Below are 25,577 nucleotides of genomic sequence, written 5' to 3'. Positions count from 1 at the left end.
CACTCACGGAGCGGCGGCGGCGGGCGCAGCGGCGGCAGGAAGCGGCGGAGGAAGCTCCGCTCCGCTCCGCCCCCGGCCTCGCCGTGCCGCTCCCCGCCCCAGCCGCAGCCCGGGCGGCTCCCGCAGAACCCGGGGCAGCCGCACGAGTGGCGGGGTTGGTGCTGGTTCCAGCGCACAGCGCGGCGCCCGCCTGGGAAGGGCGCTGGGGAAGCGGGGCCGCCCRGAGCGCACCGGGACCCGCCGAGAGGCAACAGGTAGCGACAGGTCTGGCTGCGGGGTACCCTGAAGCTCGGGGCAAAAGGAGTGCAAAGGGTGGCGTGACCTTCACGTCTGAATTTTGCTGAAAGCGGTGGAGATGCTGCGCTGGATTTGTGCCCGTGGGCAGCGCGCTAAAAGGAGATTTGCCAGTGCGCTGGGCTGTGGACAGTCGTGCCCAGAGGTTTTGCAGCAGGATCTGAACCCTGCCTGGGKTTTTTCGAGGCAGCCACCGAGGGAGGGACTGGAAGAACAGCCACACAGGTGTTTATATCCCCGCCGAGGGACAGGCAGGGCAAAGGCTGTCCAGCACTCGAGAGAGGAGCTGGTGGGAAGTGGGTTGTGTGCCACTGGGTTTGAGTGTGGGAAGCTGTGTAGAGCTGGAAAGTAGAGTGAAGGTGAAATGGACAGTCCCAAGAGGTAAAATGAAGAAAGCTGAGGAGGGGTTGCCATGAAGGCAAAAGTAGAATTGAATGTGCTGCTTCCCACCCATTTACCAAGCAGCAGGAGTTTGGCAAGCTTGATCTGTTTTGACYTCAAACTCTCAGTCTTTCACAAGATGTATAGTGCATGCTTCCAATTTCAGCAAATAAGCTASTGTGTTTTCTCTTTTGTACATAGTATGATCCAGGGTCAAATTAAAACCATAAAAATGCATCTTCCTGTGAATGTGCATTTCATATGACRAGTGTCCTGGTGCCTCATATTGAACGCTTAATTGTCCTTATGGTAATATGCAGTAAGTGGAGATTACCTGTAGTCATTATTTTACTACAAAGTATACAATAAATTATACTTCAAAAGATAATTTCCAGAAGTAGTGYATTCTATCCATACCTTGTGGGAAATGGAAAATGTGTAAAACCTCAATTCATATATAGATACACTKCTTCAGACAGACAATTTGCAAATGCCTCTCAAGGAGGCCATATGGAGAGGCTGGCAGAAGGGCAGCTAGTGAACCAGTTATATGTGCCAAGTTCAATTTGTCACACTTTACAGTATCAAGAAAGATTTTATTGTCGTTTTGAGAATGAAAACTCTCATTAGTAAAGATTCAACAACATACTCCTCAAAATGTATCTTTCATCAAAAGATCCAGCATGYCTGCTTTTAAAGACTAGAATTGCTGGTATGTAACATATATACATAGGTATGCAGTAAATACAGACTACTGATTTAAAATGTGGGGATCAGAAGGACCCTCATTTCTCTGCTCATGTATGTCTTGGCCATTAGTCCTTGTGACTGGAAGACTGACAGCTTTCAAAATAAAATTARGGTCTTGGTTCAAAACTGAAACATTCAGAACTGAAACCAGGGATCATAGAATCACAGAATATACTGACTTGGAAGGGACATACAAAGTTTGAGTCCAATTCCTGGCCCTGCACAGGACAGCCACAAGAATCACATCATGTGGCTCAGAGTATTATCAAACACTTCAAATACTTCTTCAAGTCTGGTGGGTCTGGTGCCATGACCACTTCCTTGAGGAGGCTGTTCCAGTGCCTGACCACCCTCTGGGTGAAGGTTTTTCTGATATCTGCCCTAGACCTCCTGTGATGCAGCTTCATGCCACTTCCTTGTATCCTCTCAGAAAGGAGATGAGTTCCTGGACCACATCTGTGGCTGTAAAGGGATAGTGGCAGTCGTGAAAGTGGTGCAGGCCAGTGCTAAAATCACCTTTTCTCGGCGTAACACTGAGAGGCTGGTTTTTTTAAAATTACATTTGGCATTAAAATTCCTCATCCCTGTTCAATTTCCCATCCTTTGGTACTTTCAGGCGTCCCAGCAGTTTGGGCTGGCTGGTAGAACGTACCCTGCCCAGKCAAGGCAGTTGTGGATGTACCGAAACGGGAGGCGGTGTGTGTGTGTCTGTGCCCCGGCTGTCTCCGGTGCCGGTGCCACGCGTGGCCGCCCCGGCGGCGATGAAGGCTGCGAGCCCCCGCCCCTGAGAGAAGGCGGTGTCTCCTCCCCGCCGGCGGGGCCGGGCCGGGCCTGGTGTGGCAGCCATCGCCGGGCGGGCCGGGATGGGGCTCGGGGGCTGGTGGCGGGCAGCGCGGGCCCTGCGGGCGGCGGGCGGCGGCTGGAGCGGGGCGGCAGCGCCCGGTGAGCGGGGAGCGGGGAGCGGGGGCGGAGCGGTGGCCGGGCCTCTCCGGGGCGGGCGGGGGACAGCTTGGCGGTGCTCGGGGACAGCCCTGTGCGGCCGCGTTTGGCGGCGCTGGCCCGCCCCGAGCGGGTCCCGGGCTGACCGGCTGTGCCTCCCCGCCAGGRCCCGCCTGCCGCAGCCTCTGCGCCGCCGGCGCGCCCAACCTCTCCTACCAGGAGCTCAAAGACTTGAAGAAGGCCAACGTCCTCCACATTGACGTGCGGGAGAGGTGGGAGATCGACAGGTTTGGAAAAATCCCGGAGTCCATCAACATACCGCGTAAGTTGTCAGCGCTGCAATGTGCAGGAGTCGGGTGTTCGTGTTGCTCTTGGCTGGAAAGGTCAAGGCTGGGGTGAAGTGTGGTGACTGAGCAAAGAGGAACGGTGCTAAAAAGCATGTAAGGAGGCTGACCCTTTTCCTCCAGAGGAATGAGAAGTCTTGCAATGTAAACCTGTCTGTGGATGGGCAATAAAAAATACCTTGATTTCTGTATTTCCCAGTGGGTGAATTAATGGAAGCTCTACAAATGGACCCAACAGAGTTTAAGGAGCAGTATAATCAAAAGATGCCATCCAAGTCAGACCCTGTGGTATTCTCCTGTATGGCGGGAACAAGAAGTAAACAAGCACTTGGTTTTGCCATGTCCTTGGGTTTCAGCAGGTAGGATTTTGTGTGTAAGGATGGGATTAATGCTGCTTCCCCTCATGAAGCAGAACACGTACTCACCTTATTGTGGGCAAGGGTAAAAACTGACATGTGGAATGTGAACAAAAGRATCAGTATTTGAGTTAGACACCTCCTCTTGTCGCCACTAAACCTTGAAAGATGCCMTTGAGTGTTCCAGCAAAGTGAGGTGTACCCTCAGCAGCTCTGAACATAAGCTCTTGGTGACACAAACTGCTGCAGGGCCACACTGCCACTGAAGGGTCCTTCTGCCCCTTGGGGCTCCCTTGCAGAGATGTTACTTCTTTATACAGCTTCATAAGCAGTAGTCCTGAGATGCAGGAAGGTTGGAAAGGTGGAGCACTGCTTGCTTTGGTAGTAGTACAACCTTAAATAGTTCAAAGAAACCACACCCTTTGTCAAATTGCAGTTCTACCTGTTCAATTCACTATTGACAAAGGACACCTTCACTTCTTGTAAAGCTTTGGTTTATTTGCCAGGAGTAAAGCACTGAAGGCAATAGCTAACAAAACAATGAGATTATGATAGAGTGAAATTAAATTAAGCCTTTGGTTTGCAGAGTTGTTACATCTGTCTTTGGAAAGTGCCTCCCTGTCTTGAAGAACTTCAGATAAAATTTGAGTCATTGGTTGTTYGCTTATGTTTTTAGTGAACTGCAATTCATGAACTGGAATATTCCTATTAACTCTAGTCAGAAACATGGAACCATGTTCTTGTTTCAAAGTGCAAAACATCCTCTCTTACTACCTTTCTCATGCTGCCTAATAGGAGTTCAGTATTGTTTTGAATGATGGATTTTCATTTTCCAGAGTTTAGTTTTGTGCAAGTTTATGTCAGACCTATAGAGCATGTAGGTTTGCAAGGAAGTGAAGATCAGTGTGCTGGGTTTATTTGGTGACATCTGAAGTATTAGACATAATAACATGTAAATCTCCCACTGCCGTGAGTCTGTTCTCATTTTTTAAAAAAAAAGAAGTGGCAACTGTTTTATTGATCCATTTCTTGCTGTTTCTTGCTTGATGTTTGAATGCCAGCACTGTCATTTGGAAGAATAGAGTTACAGAGCACACTGCATGGAAGCAGGCAGTAAGCAGACAGTGTTAGAATACAATGAGTGTCCATCTGGCTCATTGAAGCCAGGTACAAGTGTATATGGTTGCAGAGAATTTCTGTGTTTTCTCTTTTTTTAATCTGTTTTTTGTAGGGTTTTCTTGTTTGTGGTGTTTTAGTTTTTGCATGTTTTTTTTTACTTTTGGTTTTGTTTTTTTTGGTTTTTTTTTTTGCTGTATCCTGTTAAGAGACACTATTAAGAAGGACTCTCCTTGAGAAAGATAATTTTGCATCTTTTCAGAGTGCAGCAGTATGCTGGTGGCTTTGATGACTGGGTAAGACATGAACCTCCAGAGAAGAAATGAAGATGACTGCCCCAACCCTTACCCTATCAAGGCTGCAGGATGGTTTGTAGGTTTTAGCAAACCAGATGCATTCCACTTCCATARTAAAGCTCACTACTGGCTTTTTGTGTAAATGGACATTCACCTTCAAACTGCTTGGTTTAAATTATGCCTAAAGACTACAACACAAACAGAGACAAATTAAATTTGCTCAACCTTTCAACCTTTACATTGGGTTATGGTTTTGGTGAATGCATGTGAAGAGAACCTAAGTGCTGATTATGTTTACTTTTTTGTATGATGTAGTTTATGACTGTTTGAACTAATGATGATAGGACAAATAAAATTATTATTTCTCAAATACCTGTGTTGGGCAGTTTGTTTGGAATAGTCAAACTGCAGATATTCTAATGGGATTGGGGTGACTGCCCTAAGCACAGATTTATTATACTTCACGTGTAGATGAAGTTTTTTAATAATTGCTATGYCATCAAAGAGTACAAGTAGAGTACAAATTTTTGGGTAATTGTAAGGCCCAAACATCATTACTGGTCAGAAAATACAAAAGGAAACTATCCTGATGCTAGAATACTCACTGTTGAAAATGCTGTATGATTCCTTATTTTAAAAGTATATCCACTTTTATATGCGGATCTGATTCTGAGCCCAGAATGCTACAACATTCAGTCAGCAACTTCTGTTCGCTCAGCAACTCCGTATCAAGTGAGAATGTACCTATATATATTACACAGATGTAATCGCTTTAGGCTGGAAAACTGGAGGTGTCCAAGGAAGTTACTGAACTCCCTTCCTTCTTTTATGTACAGTAATTTTCATATGTTCACTTAAAAAAAGGTACCAACCCATCYCCACCTAAATATTTGCATAGTCATAACTTTAAGTTTGGGGTTTTTTTWWWAAATTTATTTAATGCTGTAGCAGACCAGGGAAACTTGCAAAGGTGAATTGCTTTGACCTCTAGAAAGCTAAAGTCCTAGCACAGAAGTTCAGGACTGTGTAGGATGTCTGGGAAAAGGAATGAAATTTCTRGTATCACAAGCAATTTGTGCTTATCCTACAGCTCTTCCATTCTGGCAGTGCAATCTGGATGGTTAGAAGACCTAAAAAACACACCCTCTCAAGTTTAGAGAACTGAGAAGCAAAAGTAACAAATAAACAACAAAATTAAAGTTTGTTGGGAGCACCTAAAACTACATAACCACAATAAATAAACAAGTTATACTGTGTCACACCAAGATCTATCTAGCCCATTGTTTTCTGTTTGGCAGCAACTCATAGCAAACATCTGAGGAAGATGATAAAAGAGGCCAGATTACTCTAATTTASAACCAAGAGTGCTTCCTTCAGGCTTTGCATGTCTTAGTATATTTGGGTATTCATAAATTTTCAACAGAAACTCTCAGCAGACACAGCAGTGGTGAGAAGTCTTTCCTTTTGTTGCTTCCCAACTTGCCATGTATTCATCAGCTGCTCTGGCTTCTGTCAGAGGTGAGCAATCATCACCTCATCAGTCTTCACACCACCTATGACTTCTCTAGAACCCCCCACTCTTTTTTTTTTAAGAGTGGTGGGTTGTTTTGATTATAATTGGAAAATTACACCTCTTTTTAATTTTCCTTTTTTATTAATCATGGTGGTTTTAGCCAAGATGTTTCTCAAACTATTTGTAGCTTGTCAAATTAGATGATCCTTACTAATTTGCTTTTCAAATTATGGGGTTCAAGTTAAATAACTTGTCTGATCCAGTTTGTTTCCTTTGGGATTTTCCTTTAAGTCTTTTTGGCGTAGAAGGCTCATGTTTGCTTTGACACTTCACAGTCACCTGTTGTCATATAATCTGTGAAGACTTTCAGCTACCTCTCTTTTATTGAGATACYACATTTTAATGCACTCTCCTTTGAAATGAAGCACAAGAAAGGTGATTTTTTTTTTCTATTTGATAGTAAGAATGTTGAATTCAAATTATGTTCTGTTTCCTGTTCAAAATTATATTTTTTTTTAAACTGTCATCACTGAATCCAGCTCTTTTGACTGCACTTCATTGCCTTTCACTCTTTTTACTGGAATTAGAGCTGGTAAAATTAGCGTCATCTTCCCAGCAGGGAAATGCCTTAAGAAACTTCTAGGTATAACCAAAAAGTGCCCAGCATTTTAGCTCTGAGGTTTAGGTCCCCTTGTGATTTAGGTGTGAAGTAAAGTCTGCAAAGGTTCTTGAGCAGCAAGAAAAAATTTAGTCACTCTAGCCAGAATTCTTCATTAATTCCCCAGCTCCAAAACATGAACTTTCTTGGCAGGTACTGTGGTATATGTGAGAAGACTGACACTTACCTAAAGAATAGTTCCTGTTTAAAAACTCCACACAACAGAGGTCAAGTTGCTTTGATTTATTTCTATTCCCCAAGTCCACATTACAAATAGCACATTTTAGACTTCAAGAAATAAAAGCAAAACAGTCAAATTCCACTTCATCAGTCAAATGTCTATAAAAGGTATGGATCAAATGGCAACCAAGTAGCAAAGACCAAAATGTATTTCCCACTTCACCAAAATGTTTGGGGCTGGTTCATCTAATGGCTCGTGAAAATAACCTGAACAGAAATAAATGCTGGTAGCCTAACAGGCTACATACGAAAACACTTCAGTTATACTTCACTGAAAGACCAGCCAATTACAAAGACAGGTATTTGCAAAAACAGGTGGGTTTTTTTTTTAAGGGGCCAGTTTTTTGAACCAAGACATATCACAAAGTATATTTTCAAGAATCTCCCTCCTGTAAGTCAGACCAGTGAAATGTGTTGTTTCAGCAAAGCAAACAAAAAAAAGAGAACAGTGTTACTACACTTTATCATTCAGCCTTTATACTTGGGCAAGTTGGCATTATCATTCAAAATAAAGTCGTACAGAACTTAATTAGAAACAGCTATCTAAAATATCAAGAAATCAATTTAGGCCAATTCCTGTCTTCAGAGGGATATCTGCCTGAGTAGGGGACACAAGATATGGTCTTCTGCTTGAAGGAATCTCATCTCCAGCAGAAAGTTAACCAAGGAATTCCATTTCAGCTATTCTAGCGTTGCTCCTAACATCCCAATTAAAATTAGCCAGTTTGAAGCTCACCAAACACTTGATCCCCTTAAATAAACTCGCTAATGAACCACACAAATTCACACTAACAGTGAAGGYAGACTAAGAGTGTATATTTTTTCTACAAAAATCCACCATAAAAAATAGCAATAATATCCAGATTTGTACTTGATTGTGAAATATTCCGATTGTACCATACAGTACATTTATTTGAAAAAAAAAAAATCAAACTATGTTGGGTTTTCTCAATTCCTAACACTTGAAATGTTTCAGAAAACTGCAGAATCACTATACATATTGCACTTCTCTGGTAAGCTGGGCTACTATGTATCATGTRAAAAACAACCAAGTAGATCTAACTGAGGAAAACAACTTTTTAAAATGTAAAAATAGAAACTGACTTTCTTTTCTGCAGCTTTCATTAAAACTGTAACAATATTCTTGACAGGCTCTTCAAGGCATTTGTTGCTGAAGGACTGTGTGTTACTTGTTGCAGAACCCATATTTTTTTTTTTTTAAATCAACAAAACTGAAGATAATGGATAGATTGAACATACAGTGCACTATCTTCCTTCAGTCACAAACAAAATGAAGACAACACAAGTATTAATACAGTTATGCTTAGGCCTTGGGTTACTGTCACTAAAAATAGTTCACTTCAATGCAAATAAAACCAATAATGAACAGTTTGTTTTGAGTGAAAAAATGTTAATCTTTTGCAGCTTGATTTAAGGTTTGATTCCTTACATTGAAAAACCTTAGCACGTTTGCTCCAGCGTCAGAGAAAATGATGTAGTTTTAGAGAAAAAGCTTTCAAAATGCTTGACACAAACAAGCTATTTATTCTTCGAGTTCTTTGTCAAAGATGTTACTAAAACCTTCTGTCCATTTCACGAACACAGGAAAGATCCCAAGATGTCTTGAATCAAAGTGGTCCATAAAGAAATTCTTTGGAATGCCTTAAGATTGGCTATAACTAGAGTTCTGGCTACCATTTGGACCCTGTTCTCCTTCACTGTTGAAGAAAACAAAAACATGTCTCTTCAATAAGAATCGTCATATTACATTTTTTACTTTATTCTTTAATTTAAAAATACAGTATTCTCAAAGTAATAAAAACCTTTACAAAAATACTTTAACATACACACAAATAGGTCAAGATATTCTGTTCAGTTTCATAAAAAAATGCAAAGATTATTCTTAGCATGCATAAATAACTTCATATTTATGTAATAATTTCAATATATGCTCATGAAGYTGCCTGCTGAATCTATTTCTGAAGTCAACATTGCAAAGTTCGTATTACGTAAGCATGTGCACAGGAATTTGGATGTGCAGATTCCCAACAGTGATATTTAATCACAGTAATTAAATACGACAWCAAGCAGGCCCAGTTCCATTGAATCTGGCTTAGCCACGGAGCCTCACACTGGGGTTYCTTACATTTACTGAGCTGTATTGATCACATTCTAATCACATCAACACTTTCCATAAGACAATTAATGTTATACTTCCTCACTAACTCCTGAACAATCAGGCTGGTTTTGTATCAGAAACGTCTGCACTGTAAAAACATACACTATACCTTGAATGAAAGATTTACACATTCTTAAGATAGTAGTCTAGATTTTTCACATAAAAGATGTATTAAGGAAGTACCGTACCTGTTTGGAGGTGGTTTTGGTTTAGGCATTTTACTAAGAATAGTAGCCATCTCTTTCCTCTCATCAAAGTTCTTCCACTGCTCATACAGCTTCAGAATAACCCTGATTATTTCTAAAATCTATGTTAGAAACAAAAGAGATCCTAAGGTCAGGTACGACAGCGATTTTATCTTTGTCACAGCTGGTTTAAGTGTGCCATTAAGTAAACATGCCCCAAACTGAAATTAAACACTACAATTTTCATATTATAAATAGAGTCATCTCACACAGTCTGGTCACAATAAACCATTTAATTAGTTTTTCTATTTAATTGTGAATCAAAGCCTCAACAGAATGCCTCCCCTTTCAACTGTATTTACTGCTTCCCTTCCCCTGCAAATTACAGACATTTTTTAAAATTTGTTTCTTTGCAACTACTGTTACAGCTTATAACTAAGCTTCCTGGGAAAATACAGACACCGGGCAGCATGACTGCAGCTATGTGATCATGGATTATCAATATAGTAATTGATGATTATCAATGTTCTATATATATTAAAGGCACAGCATGGGAAAACAAAAGCCCAAAATCACAAAACATTCATCTGAGTTCTTTCCTTCCAAGAAACAGAGCCAAGGAATTTTTAAACACTTCTTATATTCTTATATACATATAATAAGAATTGTTGACACTTCATGTTCTGTTTCTGGAAGCATAAGCATTCTGTATCAGTTTGGACACTTTCTATCTGCCWTAATTTCCTATTCAATTTCTATTGCAATATTCTATATAAAAGCTGGAGAACGTTTCATTCATAATATATTTCATTGTTCTCTAATAAAATATACGTCTTTATTTTTAATACATGAATTTTGATTAAATGCTAGAGCAATATATGTCCTTGAAATAACAGTCACAGTCAGTGAAGGAGTCCATGATGTTCATGTGAAAAAATCAAGCTTAGACTGTATCACTGACATGAAAACCAATACATGTAAACATTCAAATATGTTCACTATCAAATTTAAGGTAATTTTATCTATTAAATATAGGTTGGTTCTCCTCTGCTGCCAGTTTATTATCACCCTGCCTTTAAATTCATGACAGCATAATTCACAAAGCTCTCGATGCACCATAGCATAGACATTGTATTTAAATTTCAAGACAAATMCTGGAATACAAACACAATGCCATGATAGCATCAGTGGGATAAAGGGCAATACCAAGGGCACAGAGGGAAATGATACATGTCATGCATAACAGGCTATTCAATTCCAGACACTCACTTTCAAAAAGAGACTGAAAATATACATGTTAAGTGAAACAGTGTGGTAAGGAATGTGAATACTACTTTGATTTGCTTGCTGGAGCTAAACAAAGGTTAAAGAAGCCAACCTAAAAAGTAAAAGCAACTACTGAAGATGAAGAACTTTGTTAGTATAAGGACAACTGCACCCTGAAACCTAATAAASTAATGAAGGGGATAATTTGACATGAAATTTGCATTACCAGGGAACTSAGCTGAATGATCTTGGTGTACCCATTTAGCACTGATTGAAGCCACAGTGCTGGACATCCTGAAAGTGTCAAAAATGTTCTATACTATGCTATACTCTGCATATGTACATGGAAAAAACGAGAATGGTATATTGGCATGATGCTGGAAGGTGAATCAGAAAATCACACGCACTTGAACTTAAAAGTCAAACTCATGCTGGCAATCTTGTATGATGGAAAGATGGTGGGAGTTCTTTTTTCTGGCAAAGAACATAAAAGATATTAATTAGGTTTGTATTTCTGTCTGGAAAACCAGCAATGCTCCTCTGTTATGTAACAATTTCATCTTGACTTTCAGACCAGGGTGATAACCAAATAACCTGACACTGTCTCCCTTTCAAAGAGATCTGCCTAACTGCAACAGCATCTAACAAGATCACTGAATTTAGTTCAAATCAGTATCACAGATATGTAAAACAACCATGACCAACACTTCTGGCCCGTCCATAACAAATGGCAGGAATAAAAACAAGAGTACCTTTTCCATATCAACAGACAGCTCAGCAAACCATTGCCTTGCATCCTTCTGCTGGACAACACAGGCCACATGTAGGCAAGCTGCAAAGAGCAGGTGACATGGATATTGAACAAAGATACACTCCCAATACAGATAGAAACATTGAATTTTTTAAAAAACCCTATACTGTTCAACAGAGAAAACTTGGGATTAATTATCTGACTTTTCAAGTTGCAAGGCTACAGTATCAGTGCTGTATGAAACACAACCTGAAGCACCTTATGAGGGCACTCTGAGGAATGCCTGTGATGGGACAGTGTACAGAAYACATCCAGTTAAACATGACAGGAGACATTACTTATTACTTACCTAGAGCTATCATGAAAGGAGGGTACAGCAGGCAAAGATCAGTTCTATATGTGTCATTCACTATCCTCCTGTGCAAAAAAGAACCTGTAAGTATCTTCCTATTCACCTTTAGACTAAATTACTTCAAAAACTGCTGTCGGTTTGCAAATATTTTGTCAGTTTTCCAGATGGCCAAAGCAATGTGGCTGCAGGGCAAAATGTCAAGGAAAGAGATATTTTCCCTCGTAAAAATCTCATAAATCCTTTCTCTTTTTCTTCCTTSTAGTCACAGCAGAAGTTTATTTAGAAACGCTATTTTGCTACCACAAATGTCTTTCCGCAGCAGATGTTGATGTATACCATAAAATAATATCTCCTTCACAAATAAGTAATGGCATAAAAGTAGCATTTCTACTGTCTTTCTGTACTTGAAATAGTTCAAGAATAAGAGTTCTGCTAACACAGCTAAAAACCCTACATATTGTTCCTACCTCCTATGACAATCTACAACAGAAAGACAATGCTAATAGAAGAGATTTGCTCTGAGATTTGACTCATAGTCACCATTCAGTAGTGTTGAAACTGAGTTATTAGAGCTACTCTGAAAAACAAAAATTAGACCACTGCAAAGTAAAATCATTACCGGGTAAAGATAGAATAAGCTAAGTCAGGGACACACAGGTTAACTAGGGCACCCTTTGTATTCAAATATGGCTAAGCCTGCTTGGTTCAGCAAAAGCTTAACCACCTTTGAAGCATAACTGTTAAACACTTGCTTCCTTGATGAACAAGGAATTATTCCCATTGTCTTCATTACCATGCGAGAGGTAGCAGCATGTCTTCTTGGCCCATATCTTGCACATATTGGAGCAAAGGTCTGTAAGGATGATATACTATCAAACAGCAGTCCTAGGAAAAATGTCAGTGGGATAGAAGTTAGATTACAATGCAGAGCATGTTGTCAGTTCATATTAAAATATTTGGTTTACAAGTCAATCACTGATTATTTTTTAAGTAGCATTCTGACACCTAGCCCTGCTCTAATGAGGGCAGTGCTCTCTCTAGAATACCATTACATAGCACGRTTGCCAGTCTGTCAATGTCCTTCCCCTAAGAGACCCAGAAAGCCACATCTGCAGCACACTGAAGCCTCATTTGCTTACAAACCCGTAATTCCCACTTGGAAATATAAAACGCTGCCAGAAAACAGTCTGTTACTAAATACCATACATGGAAAGCATGCCAAAATAATTGACACTGGTTTGGAAAGAAAGAAAAGAAAAATTTCACTGCTCTCAAATCCCCCCGTTTCAAGTCCAGGTAAACAGGAAGGAACAATCCTCTTGCTGAAAGCAGCCAACTGTATGCATACTACAGGGAAAAGCCTCGTTAAGTTACATGTGCTGAACACTTAAGTGAAACACTGTTACTGCATACATTATATATTGCATAGCATACTGGAAAACAAGTAAATCCCCAAAACGTAACTTCTTGCAAATGCAGTTGTGCTAAAATTGCTGCATACAAAACTCAAAAGTTACTGCCATGTATAGCAGAGGTATTAAGGACTAAATCCAAACAGAATCTAAAAACTGTATTAAAACAAGTTATTGTAGGTACAAACAAAAACTTTGACCTCGCCTCCTCAGTGTTCAGCTTCTAAAACATATTCTCTCATCTGCTATCTAACTCACTAAGCTGCTTGCTGGTTTCTCCTCTTCTCTGCAGTGGGGCAGAAGTACTCTAGTACAGAGTTAACCCATCCATTAGTTAACCCATCCATTTCTTCATATGCAGAAATCAGGCAGCCCTTTACCCAAGTCCCCTAAGAAGCCTGGGTTGCATCCTTTCAGCTACCCGAGCAAACACAGCAATGGGACAGCAACGCTTACGAAAAGCAGGTATGGCTCCTTTCCCTGAAAGGGTATGGATGAAAATGTCACACTGTGCTCCTTTCATCCAACAGCCTAATAGTTACAGCACCATCTCACAAAATGGGAGGCCTGAATCTGGTTTCTTCCTCACAGGATTCAAACCATTTCCTAGAAGATTACTGTAATTATTRCATTGTTATAGACTAGCCTGGATGGGATAGTACCCACACCTTCTGCTAGAACATGTGTGCATAGCCCCAGATTCATCCAGGCAAGAAGAAAAGGACATAGAAATAATACAACTCTTTATGGTCATGACTGGCCCTTCCATCTAGGGAAATAAGGACACTGACATCCCAGTCTTTGCATCAGGACTTACATAGAGTTACCTCTCTCTCAAAAACAGAAGCAGTTTCACCAAAAACCCCAACCTACCATTAATTCTAASAGATAGAATTCACATTCTAGTATCTGTAAAGAAGCAAAATCACTGTTAATAAGCAGCATGTTTCAGGCAGCAGAAAGAATTAACAGACACACATTTTAACATCACAAATGCACAGGAATTCTCAACAACTATTTCCAACAGTGCTAAACGTGTTTTATCTGAAACTACAAAACCAAACAAAAACAAAACTATTATTGGCTATTGCCTTACCACCATTATAACTTAACTCCAGTCCATTCATTAAATAATAATGAATTTAAATATTCTGCATCAAGTTCGCTATGAAAGACTGCTTCATTGGCAGCACTTGTCTGATTTGTTTCAATACCTGCTAGCAGTAAATTGTTTCCAGTGCATAAAAACGTCACAGCAATTAAGAAGTTCTTTTGTACAATTAGAGCTTCTTCATCAGGCCACTAATATGTCAAATAGCCTTTCAAAGCATTTTCAGATTTAATTTCATATGAATTATTCTGTCCAATTGCAGCTATTAAGTAAGCTCTCATTGTCAGTAGAGAAGGTGGTATATTAGTGAYATCAAGGAGAAGACTGGACTACTTTGGCTATATGAAAGCAGTACTCTAAAATGTATTTCCATTTGCTTTATCTGTAAAATAGCACTGCAGTTTTATGGTAAGGTCTTAGGTATTGTGTATTCTGATGTATCATTTGGCATTCTAAATTGGGTGAAAAGCAAAACAACAAAAAAGCAGTATTTGTTACAATCTCAAAGTAATTAGATGTTTGACTTTAAAAATTCTACAGCACAGCTCAAAACTGGTTTTAAGAAAAAATACAAAACTCCTCAGCATTGTCACTGAGAAKGCCTTGAAAACCACTGTAAATTTAAATTTTAAGTAATAAATACAAACTATTTTTCAGGAGCCATTAAATTTTACAGGCAAAAATAAAACTGCTTTCTGTAAGCCAGCTGCTCATGCGTACAAGCTTGGAAACACTCCAGGTGCAAAGGCCATTTACTTTCCCTGGAGCAATGTATTTGTAACCAAGAATATTAAAAAAAAAAAAAAACCTGAATCTCTTTTATCATGCTAAGAAAAACTACCATTTCAGGCACCCTATCACATCACTTGTCTTCCCTGTCAACAATTTAAGGAAAGGAAGTTATGCAAGATTTTTATTATTTTTAAAATAGTAACTTTCTCAATATTCTATACAAAACTAATAATGAACAACCCTGACATGAGTATGAAAATATTTCTTTCTTATAATTTAAAAGACAGAATTTCCTGCTAACAATTATTAATTTACTTGATCAAGGTGTATTTCAAATAGCATACTTACATGGTTCATCCTATATGGGAACTCCTTTGGAAAGGCATATGAAAACCTAGTTTTCACTACAGTAAACAGAAAAAAGTATGTTAAAAATTATGTAATTAATATTTTTACTTCTTTMCCTTTCTATTAATTCATCTGTATGTAGCCCTTCAAATCTATCTGGCAGCACAACTGCTTTCAGTACAAAACATTTGTATTTCAAAGAGAAAAGATAAGTTATAAAATTTAAGATCCTGAAAGGAAAAGAGAAATACACTTGAAACTCAGATTTGCACAGGTTCTCAGACAGACATTTGACTGATGCTTTGGACACTATTAAACCTTCTGGTCAACCACCAAYTAGCTCGGGGACACCTAACTTCCCACAAGTTATCATTCACAGAGCTATCCAGCTACAGACCTTCAGGATCTCAGCACCAACACTAAATCCAAACAGAATATTCACATGAGGTTTTTTACATAGGTTTGATGCTTCAACATGCAAGATTTAAAATGAACTATCAAAGTCTTAGAAAAGCAAGCCCAAGGGCAGGGTGAGGGAGCTCAGCCAGACTTCTTGCAGGTCCATGATGCAATGATGATCTGCAATTGAGATATCTAATTAATCTTCGAGTATTTTACAAGGAGAACAAGTACAGTTAGTGTACTGGTAAGAAGCATGTTAATATGCAAAATTAGAGCGACTTCATGTTAGAATGCTGAACAAAGACAAACAGGAACACTTGCAGATGTGGATTTGAGATTTGTAAGTGAAACATTTAAAACATTTAAAAATCTATTTTAAATCCTTGTCCTCTAAGGAAAACATGTAACATTTAATGTTCTGGAAGTGAACAATATTCCTTATATTAACGACAGACAGTATAATATTAAATGATACTATCGATACTACTTCCAGAAAATCAGTATGACATTCACTTCGAAAAAAGACAGCACCATTTTGACCTATGGTGGACTTCGCTAGAAAATTTGCTGTAGGAGACTGGGCTACTGATTGGAAATTTTAATTATTTCAAGAAAGAGAAGAATTAACAAAAAGTGTTTCTCAAGATGTATGCAAACTGAAGAAGTACATGATTAAAAAAAATACCACTTTGAGAAAGAAGATAGGGAGACAAAGCATTTTTCCCACAAAGCAAGCTGCAGACACAACTACCATATGGAGCTGTCCTTTTAGTGAGATGTGGAAACAGAGCAAAAACCTTTTGAAGAGGTTACTGGAAAACAGTCTGAGATTACCGTGCTTACCAGGGAAGTTAAATGTAACTAACTTCATGTTTCCACATAGCAAGCAAATCTCTTAAACCAGCCACTATAACATTGATCACCCCTTCCGTTAGCTTGCTTTTGCTTGTCTTGCCACATCTTTTTTTGCCTTTTTTATTCGGGCCTCCCAAAAACTACTGCGTGCTACTGAAGCAACTCTGGCAAAGGAAGACCAGGCAGAATAAAGGAATAAATGCTTGGAGAAAGCCTGTTGCGTTTTACCCCCACTTCTATGAAATGGCACAGTACTTATCAGGGCAGACAGGACTTCTAGATCTGAAGGAAGAGATGTGGGGAAAATCTTCTAGAGGATCCTGAGAGTGGAATTTTGAGAAACAGCTCAACTAAGAACTAGATGCCCAAGGAAAATCAGCTGCTGCATATTTACCAAAATCCATCTAACTTTCTTACTGATGCATCAAAACTTCCATACAATGATGCTTCTGATGTAAAAATAGCAACTCTCAGTGCTAAATCCAGTACTGGTCCTGGTCATGCTGGCACATGAAGATGTGTTTCAGTTCCTGGTGGCAGAACTGTCACACAGCCAGCCCCATGGACTGATACACTCTCTGCATGTGGAGGCTACAGATGCAGCCAGTCACCTGTCCCCTCAACGGCTACAAGGGATTTTGAAAGCGYTGACCTACATTTGGAAGAGCATAGCCAGGAATTGCCTATTGAGAGCAGCTGGACCTTCTGGGTCAGATAACAGCATTCAGCTAAAGAAGACATCATTTTAAGACTTTGATGGATGAGCTGCAAGTTACATGAACTGGGAAATACAAGGCAATTGGGAAAGATAGAGAATTAAGTAACTACAGTGTAATTTTATTGAATTTATTGTGAATCATAGGTTATAAAATGCATTTTTAGATACAAATATCATGTGCAAAGACTAATTTTATGATGGAGGAAAAGGATTTTTAAAAAAATGAAGGTATACAGCCAACCAAAAAGTCTCAAAACAGGCCACAGAGTCATACCTTTTATCACACAGACAAATAAAGCTATAAATTTCCAAYTCTATTTTTGAGTAGTTCCGAATTCAATTTACTACTCCAGGCTGTTTATAAATTTCCCTAGTTTTATTACTTTGTTTTCACTTATACCTGGTGCAAGTTCCAACCATAATCAACCAAAACTAAGACAGAAAGGACCCTTCCGTCTCTGTATTTGGAAACAGAAGCTATTTATTCTAAATCGTTTTAGCTGGCTCTTATAGTGCTCCATGATTTGATAAAAAGCTACCTTTTAAAAACAAGCAAAGAAACCAACTGATCTCCCTACAGCGATACCTACAGTATAATGAAAATTACTGATACTTACATACAGAAGTAGCAGCAGAAATCAACCTTGTATTTGAAACAACACCAAATTCCTGAAGAAAAAGAATGGTAAATGAGGTGAACCACCTGAAACACCATACACTTGCATTGTTATCAAATTTAAATAAGGGCTTCTTACTAAACTGGGCTTCTTTATAGAGTATTTTAGTATCTGGTTTCTTCCCCCACCCCTTTTTTTCCCCTTAGGGTGAACAGGTTTAAACTCTTAGGTAAAGAGTTATTTCATTGATTAGTATCTTGGTTGTTTGTAAGGAATAGTAAAGATTTATGAAAGGTACTAAGGCCACAAGAGCTCAGCTGGCTAACACTTTACAGAAAACAGACCAGAGGGCTTCAACAAGGTGTATTTTTTTCCTTATCCCATTTGGAGAGAAAACCCYCTTTAGAGTCCCGCCATTAACTACCTTTTAAAATTATGTTTTCATGAAGTCTTAGCTTCTGTGCTGAGACAGTCCGCAATCTGAAAATTTTCTGTATACAATGTTCTTTCAGAGAAGTTCATAGCTGAATCAATAGTGCTACAGCTGCCCTCTATAGCTGCAGAAGCTCTAGTGTAAGAAAGGTTACACAGACTTCTAATTTAAGGTATATCTATGTCTATACACTCTGTCTCTCTGCACTCTATGTCTGTACCTTCTTAAAGGTTTATTTAACAGGTTGATAAAAAAGTACAACACTCTCTCTCTTTTCCTTCATGTCTTCCAAACACTGGAAAATGTCACAGTACTTGTACAGACAACAGTTTCACATGTCCTGGTTTAACAGGACTGTTTCTACCAACCACTTATCATGTGAGTTCCCTCTGTGAAATTCTTTAGTGCTGATATATCACAAATTGGCCAATTTGACTTTTTTCCATTATGCAGACAATTCTCAAACAGCTGTAAAACTTGCTGCATTACAGAGGACTAAAAGCAGCACCCAGCTGATGCTAACTCTTGGCCACATTCGAAGTGGAGTTCCAATGGTGGAGGCATGGAGCCTTCTCACCACTATCCCTAATGGGTCAGTTCCTTATGATAACTTCTCAAGGACAGCACATGAGCTACAACATACTTTTAATTCAAGTAATGAAAGTGTGGTAAACTCTGAGGATACCTTTCTATATGAAATAGAATGAGATAATTAGGAAAAAAAATCCAATTATGTTTTTTGTAGTTTCAGAATTCATAAATAAAGAAAAACACACCAGAAAGGAGACACTGCACAATTTAAGATATAGTGTATGTAATTATATAAACACTGTGTCACAGTGAAACAGCCATTTAAAATATTTTTTTTAATTTTCAGAGGCACTTCAGGGTTAGTAGTTCAGACAAAATTGTGAAAGATAATATTTGAAGGCCTCCTCTGTCTCCTTTTCTTAAATGTTATAGAAACCTATGCAAAAAAGAGAAGGTTTCAACCCCCAAAGCATGAAGAAAGACAAAAAAATTTAAGAGTCCTAAACGTTTTCTTTTTCTCATACATCACATAATTTTACATTAAAAAATTGTAATACTTCATACCTCTACTTTGGATGCCAAAAACACACACGTAGGAGCCATTAATACTGGATCTATACTTTTTAGGGAATATCTGAAATGTTACAACAGAATTATAATATGTTGTTTCATACATGTAGAACGATTAATCTATTAAGAGCACCACACTTCCTTTTGAAAAAGCAAAGCTTAAGTTAACTTTATTAAAGCATAAAAGCTTTACACCATCCAGAAAACAAAAGTGGCACTGTTTTTAATATAGAACTGCATTTTTAAAGGGCTACCAAAATGTGCCTAGCAAATGTTTTGTACCATCATAGTAAACAGTCCTACCTGGCATAGAATCTCTTGAAGTAGACTGTAGCAGTGGCAATAACTTGTTGTCTTAACTTAAGATGTTCACCTAAAGCCTGGATAACTTAAAAAAAATGAACAAAAGCTTGAGTTGAGTTGTTTTTTAAACAATTTGACACCAAATAGCAAAGGGTCTCAAAACACGACTAGTGCTGGGGACTGTAAGGAGCAGCACCACAGTCTTCTCCCTCAGTTCAGATACGTAGCTCTAGTGAGACAGCATGCTGCTGTAAACCTACAGACCTGCAGGTGAAGAACCGCTGCCTCCTGAAGCTTGGGGACACCTTCAAAAAGGGAAAGGTACCTTGACTTCATTGTGTACAAAGTGAGTATGACCTTTAGGAAGATGACAACACAAATCTCAGRAGGGTAAAGCTCAGGTATTCCATTTTAGAGCAAAACAAGTTGAGACACAGGAAATATAAATCTACTGCTCTTCAGTGCCACACAAAATGGATGGATTTTTTTCAAACAAGTAAAGCTGCCAACACAAACACGGTCATAAAATTGGCAGAGGCAGCAGGTGTTAAAAAAATGACATATTTAGTCTAGGGAGAGGGGGTGGGAGACCAGAGGATGCAGTCAGCTGCTCCATCACGGTGGTCCTCTGCCAGTTGGCCAAGAAACAACCCTGGTGTCATCTGTGCAGGTAGCTCTTGTTTGGCCTCCCAGGCAAAGGAAAGGTGCCAAGCAAATTAGATGCATCAAGCTGGGATTAAGAGCAGGGGTTGGATATAAAGAATGGCACAGTGAAACATAAGGTTGTTACTTGTTATTTTTCCCATACTTYTTCGCCGCCATTATTCTGAGCACGGCTCGGCTGTATGAAGACTCCCTCTTCTTTTTTTCCTCTCTCATGAGAAATGTCAAAAACAGTATTTTCAAATATACTTAAGATATTTAAAATATGTACAGTAAGACCAAGACAGTAACCACTGGTGGGAAAAACAATTCYGTTATCAGGCATCACTAAATTCTTAGTCTCTACTTAAACACTCAAGTAGAGAGTTTTTCCCCATGCTCTCATTACATAACCCCTGGGAATAGTCAGGGTACACATTTGTCACCCACTGACAATGCCCAAAGCAATATTAAATCCCTGTCTGTGTTGTATCATTCTTTTGTAAAGAGAAGAATGCCAACTTGGGACTAGTTTGACAGTGACAGGAGGACAAGCWGTATTTCCAAAGTACAAAACCAGTATGCAATGTCTCTAAAATATTTTWAAAAATAGCACCATTTCTTGGGAGGTTTGAAAGATTTTTTCCYTTTTAATTTGACCATGGGGCTAAAAAGCTGTCCTACTACTAGGGCATCAGAAAAATTCAAGTATTAGGCGAAACAGAATCCTCCAAATATGTTTCCAACTCCCAYGGGATTTTCAGGAATGGTTAGGCCATCTGCTATCAGAGAAAAATCAAGTGTGGTTTAGGAAAAAATGGACAAGAGCCTAGAGAGACTTAATGAAATGGAAGCTTGTATATGCTGGGAAAAAGTCCAATACTTGTAATAATTTTTATATATTTGAAAAGAAACTATAGRATCACTTATTGCTGTATGTTTACAAAGTGATTTCAGTGTTTTGGTTTCTTTAATATAGACTTTTAAATCTGAGTATTTTGAATAGCCTCTAACACAAACATTACAGCYTCTGCCCAAAACCAAAGAGGAAAAACAACTAATACACTTCTCAACCAAAACCAGATAAGGCCTGGTGATCTAAACAGAGAAATCAACATTAGKGTCCTTTTTAAAACTACTTCAGAAGATAATCTTTTTCCTTCTCTTCATAGYTGCAGGGAGCCATACAATCAGTTAGCGATCTACTGCACTTGTTTTCCAATGAGGAAGCAGCAGGAAACTGCCCCTCTCCATGCAGATTTTAATTGCTTTAGGGAACAACCATCTCTTGGGCTGACACACAGTGAATGTGACATGCTTGGCCAAGACTCATCTGCTCTCAGGTAGTGCAGATGGGAGACAAGCAGGGACCCAAAGCGGGGTCCCTATTCAGAGGCAGGGGATGGTACAACACACCCAGGGCTTGAACACGGCGAGCCCCACCTGAGCACTGTGCAGTCCCTGACTGTCCTGCCCTCTTTGCTAGAGAAAGGGAGAAAGCCCAGCACCACTCTCTCCTCCAGAGAAGGCTGTGTTCATRTGTGCCCGGGGRRGATGCTGGCAGAGCTGTTCTCCAGCTGCCCCCAGTCACTCACCGTACCTTCAGCGGAGGCATGGAGTGCCAAGGAAAAGGACCCTGGGAACCACAAACTAAAACTAACAAACCACCTTGTTTACTTTGTGAGGCTTTGTTTACTCAAGAAGAACAATGAAGGGAAAGATTTAAAAAGCATATTTCATAGTTCAAATTAATACTAGTGAACATTAGCATAAAAATACAGTTTTAGAAATAAACCTCCTTTTCTCCGTTTTGGTATTACGAAGCTATGGTATTTGGTTTTAACCTTAAGGAATTTCAGGAATGGATCAAATGGGTAAATCATTACCAGCTTGATTTCCTGGTGCCCTATAAGCAATAACACAAATGTATCCACAGTGATCATGTTTACAGCATATGYAGTTGTTATAAAAATAACTAAGCTGAGAGAGAAGCTGGGGTAAGTATCTTTAACAGATATCATTCCAGCACTGACATAAGATCTTCCAGTGGCCCTGGAAAAGTCACTTCACTTCTCTGTCTCAACTCTGGCCAGATAGCTGAAAAAATAACAATTCTGTACTTTAATGGACTGCTGCAAAAATATTTAAAGAGCTGCTTGCAAACAAATTACTAGTTAGCAATATCCTCTGCATAAGGAAATTTTTTAAAATATTGAACAATCGCACAGAGAAAATTTTAAGTGCCTTTGTAATCTGATATACTCGGGTGTGTGTGGCCACTCGTGTGGATGGCTTAAGGCCTTACAAGATCAAGTAAATCTTAGACAATTTCACACACAAGTCCCAAACTCTGGGAGAAGAGACTGCCTGCCAACAGCTCTCAGAAACTTGTGGACAATGTGAGAGCCACCTGGTGCTGGGAAATCAGTCAAAAGGCAAAACACAGGCTGTGTTGCGGGTTTTACAGAATCAAAATGAGCACAAATAACAAGTTTCCAARCTCTGCTGTTTAACAGGATGGCACAGATCACCCCAACCTTAATACACTATCTTAGCACTTTTTTCTTGCTTCTCCTCTTTCTATGTTTATGGTTGGAACCTCTTGAAAATGAGAAAATTTACTGTTTCACCCTATGACAGGTTAAAATGTTATATAAGTAGCTAAATAGCCCAAAAGTTCTCCTAGAATTGTGTTAATATAACTGATGATGATGTTATACAAATGATGATGTTATTTATATTCCAAGTCTTTGTTAAAAAAGGCTGGGAAAGTATATGCAATACCACAATGAAAACATTACATTTTCTAAGCAATTCAAACCTGCATTTAGACATGGCATACATTGCATRGACTTTACAGCAGAAACAAAAATAAAGTTTTACCATTAGTAAAAAATATCTGTAGCTTCCAATATTCTTCTTCTGTCAGAAATTTCAAGTCTTTCTGGCGTTCTTTCAACAGATCTTGTTTATCCAAAATCCATTGTAAACTAAGGGAATGGAAAATAATTTCAGCAACTTTTTATAAAACATTTTACTGAGTGTCTCCTGTACAAATAGACTATGCATTAAGGCTCAGGGCTAAAGGGCTTGCTGCCTTTAACAAACAATCTTCTCATGTAACTGTTCTTCAGGGTTTTCAAAAGTTAAGACAAATGAAGAAAAAAACCAAACCCACAMAACAAAACACGAACTACCCGRGGCTGAGACTAGCCTCTCCCAGTAGTAAACTAAGCTGGATATACAGATCTTAGACCCTGAGCTAACGAGGTTTATGTTGCAATCATTACATTACGGACATCATTCAAATATTGATGTGCTCAGCACGAGGTACTTTAGGGCAGAATAACAGAATTAATTAGGTTGGAAAAGACCTCTGAGATYATCGAGTCCAACCCATGACCGAACGCCAGCCCCTCMACYAGACCCTGGCACTGAGTGCCACGTCCAGCTTTCCCATAAACATCTCCARGGACGGTGACTCCACCACCGCCCTGGGCAGCCYGTTCCAGTACCAATCACACTTCCTAATGCCCAACCCCAGCGGAGCCCCGGCTGCCCCACACGGGTGTCCGGGACCCAAGCGCCCGCACCCCGGGCTGCCCGGGCACCCACACCGGGACGCACCCCCTCTCCCGGAGCGCCCAAACGCTTCCCAAGCGGCAGCTGAGCGGGGCCGGCTCGGGCTGCTCCCGCACTCCAGCGCGGCTCCCGCCGGGTCCCGTGGCGAGCAGGCCCCGCCGCTCGCCCGCGCTGCCCCGGCCGCCCCGGGCCTCCCTTGAGCGCCGTGCCCGCCGCCCGGCCCGGCAATGAATGGACAGAGCGCGGCGGCGGCCCGCAGCACCCGTGCCCCGCGCCCCGCGGCCGCGGCACCCACTAGTGCGAGCTCTGCCAGAAGTTGCCGGCCATGGGAAGGAGCGGAGCGGAGCGGGGAGGAGGCGCCCGGGCCCGCGATGCCCCGGCCCCGCCGCCACAGCGCCGCCGCCCCCGCGCCGGCAGCAGGAAGGAGGAGGCGGCCGCCGCCGCCGCCGGCCGGCAACACGCGGCACTGGGAACCGTTCCCCCGCGCGCGGGTTCCGCCCGCCCCACCGGCCCCCGCAGCCCGCCCGGCTGGCACCGGGACACGGGCCGGGATGGGCCGGGATGGGCCGGGATGGGCCTGCCGAACCGCCCAGACAACCCACAACCAGCCACTAGACCGGGTTTCACAGTGCAGCGTCCAACGCGGCCTTGAACAATCTCAGGGATGGGGCGGCCGCAGCTTCTCTGGGCAACCTGTTGCAGTGCCTCGCCACCCTCACATGGAAAGAATTTTTTTTTCCCATATCCAGTCTAAACCAGTAAGATCCCGACTGTAAGCACCCAGGAAAATCCAGAGAGATTACTTGTTTTGTGCTGCCTTCACCTCGCCTAAATTTCCCTTTAACTTACCTGTTCCCAGGTTTTCACTCCGACCTGGAGTTTTTTGCCCCAAACTGGAATTTTCCTCAGAGGAGAGAGCCTCTAGAGGTATTTTCTTAATAATTAGACAATAATTATAAATTTAGAATAYTGACAGGAAGAACATGGGCCTAAATMCTTTCCAGCTTCCTTTCCATGYYCTYTCCCGTGGTGGYTTTCATCTTTTGAGTGGGATCTGAGATGTATCAACACACATAGTGATATATATCAATATCGTGCATTAAGATGGATCAATCATCTGAGATGTATCAGACCATAGGAGTCAATTTATCATCCAAGCTCATTTGCATTAAAGCTGCTATCTAAATCTTTGCACTTTATTGCCTCAGCTTTCYAGAGCAGTTTCCTAATTTGCTAATTAACCAAGAATGTTATAAAGGTGACACTCCAGGCTTTTGAGACACAGTCCCACAGGACTCTGCAATGATCTGTTGCTGATGTTGTAGCTAGGGTACTGGAGTTTCACTAGGAACTGTGAAGCAGAGAGGGAAGATGCACAGAGTAAAATGTGCATTTAGAAATTATATTCTCAATTCTCTATTGTGTTCACACTGAAACTACTCCAGACCCCATACAACTCACACACTTCCCCACCCCCTTGTCCTGCCCCCATGGGTGGCTGGAGATCAGAATTGGAGGCACAAAAGGTAATGATCATGGATTGAGAGAACAATTTACTGGAAACAGCAGTGAGATAAGAACAKGAACAGTAACAGCAACAATACTAATGGCRGGGTGTACAAGAAAAGAAAAGTTATCGCTAGGCCCATGGAAACCCCCAGGAATGCCCAACTGCTCCCTCAGAAAGGCTATCCCASTCTG

General features: G+C 40.5%; 3 protein-coding genes across 9 annotated transcripts in view; 1 reads left to right on the top strand and 2 right to left on the bottom strand.

Annotated features, from left to right (window-relative positions):
• USP45 (ubiquitin specific peptidase 45) overlaps positions 1-90 on the bottom strand; it is a 50,064-nt gene extending 49,974 nt beyond the window's left edge. For all 7 annotated transcript variants that reach the window (XM_057364090.1, XM_057364092.1, XM_057364094.1 and 4 more), the window contains exon 1: positions 8-90. The gene's annotated coding sequence lies outside the window, so the exon portion shown is untranslated. The remainder of the gene's footprint in view (positions 1-7) is intronic.
• Positions 91-2,268: 2,178 nt separating this feature from the next.
• Positions 2,269-4,852, top strand: TSTD3 (thiosulfate sulfurtransferase like domain containing 3). Its single transcript, XM_057364101.1, has 4 exons — positions 2,269-2,367; positions 2,531-2,686; positions 2,908-3,067; positions 4,443-4,852. Exons 1-4 carry the CDS (start codon positions 2,289-2,291, stop codon positions 4,504-4,506), a joined length of 459 nt encoding a protein of 152 aa, XP_057220084.1. The 5' UTR covers positions 2,269-2,288; the 3' UTR covers positions 4,507-4,852.
• Positions 4,853-6,875: 2,023 nt separating this feature from the next.
• Positions 6,876-24,302, bottom strand: CCNC (cyclin C). The gene is made up of 12 exons (XM_057364100.1): positions 24,172-24,302; positions 23,178-23,284; positions 19,653-19,737; positions 19,344-19,413; positions 17,816-17,867; positions 15,224-15,279; positions 13,906-13,941; positions 12,414-12,505; positions 11,618-11,685; positions 11,270-11,349; positions 9,255-9,373; positions 6,876-8,605 (listed from the first exon to the last, which is right to left on the bottom strand). The coding sequence occupies exons 1-12, from the start codon at positions 24,201-24,203 to the stop codon at positions 8,551-8,553; spliced, it is 852 nt and encodes a 283-aa protein (XP_057220083.1). The 5' UTR covers positions 24,204-24,302; the 3' UTR covers positions 6,876-8,550.
• Positions 24,303-25,577: the final 1,275 nt, after the last annotated feature.

The sequence above is a fragment of the Malurus melanocephalus genome, unplaced genomic scaffold, assembly GCF_030028575.1.
Source record: "Malurus melanocephalus ecotype Western Australia unplaced genomic scaffold, MMel_1.1 scaffold_35, whole genome shotgun sequence".
NCBI classification, from domain to species: domain Eukaryota; kingdom Metazoa; phylum Chordata; class Aves; order Passeriformes; family Maluridae; genus Malurus; species Malurus melanocephalus.
Note: the sequence above shows the minus strand (reverse complement) of the source record. Positions and strands in the feature narration are given on the sequence as shown.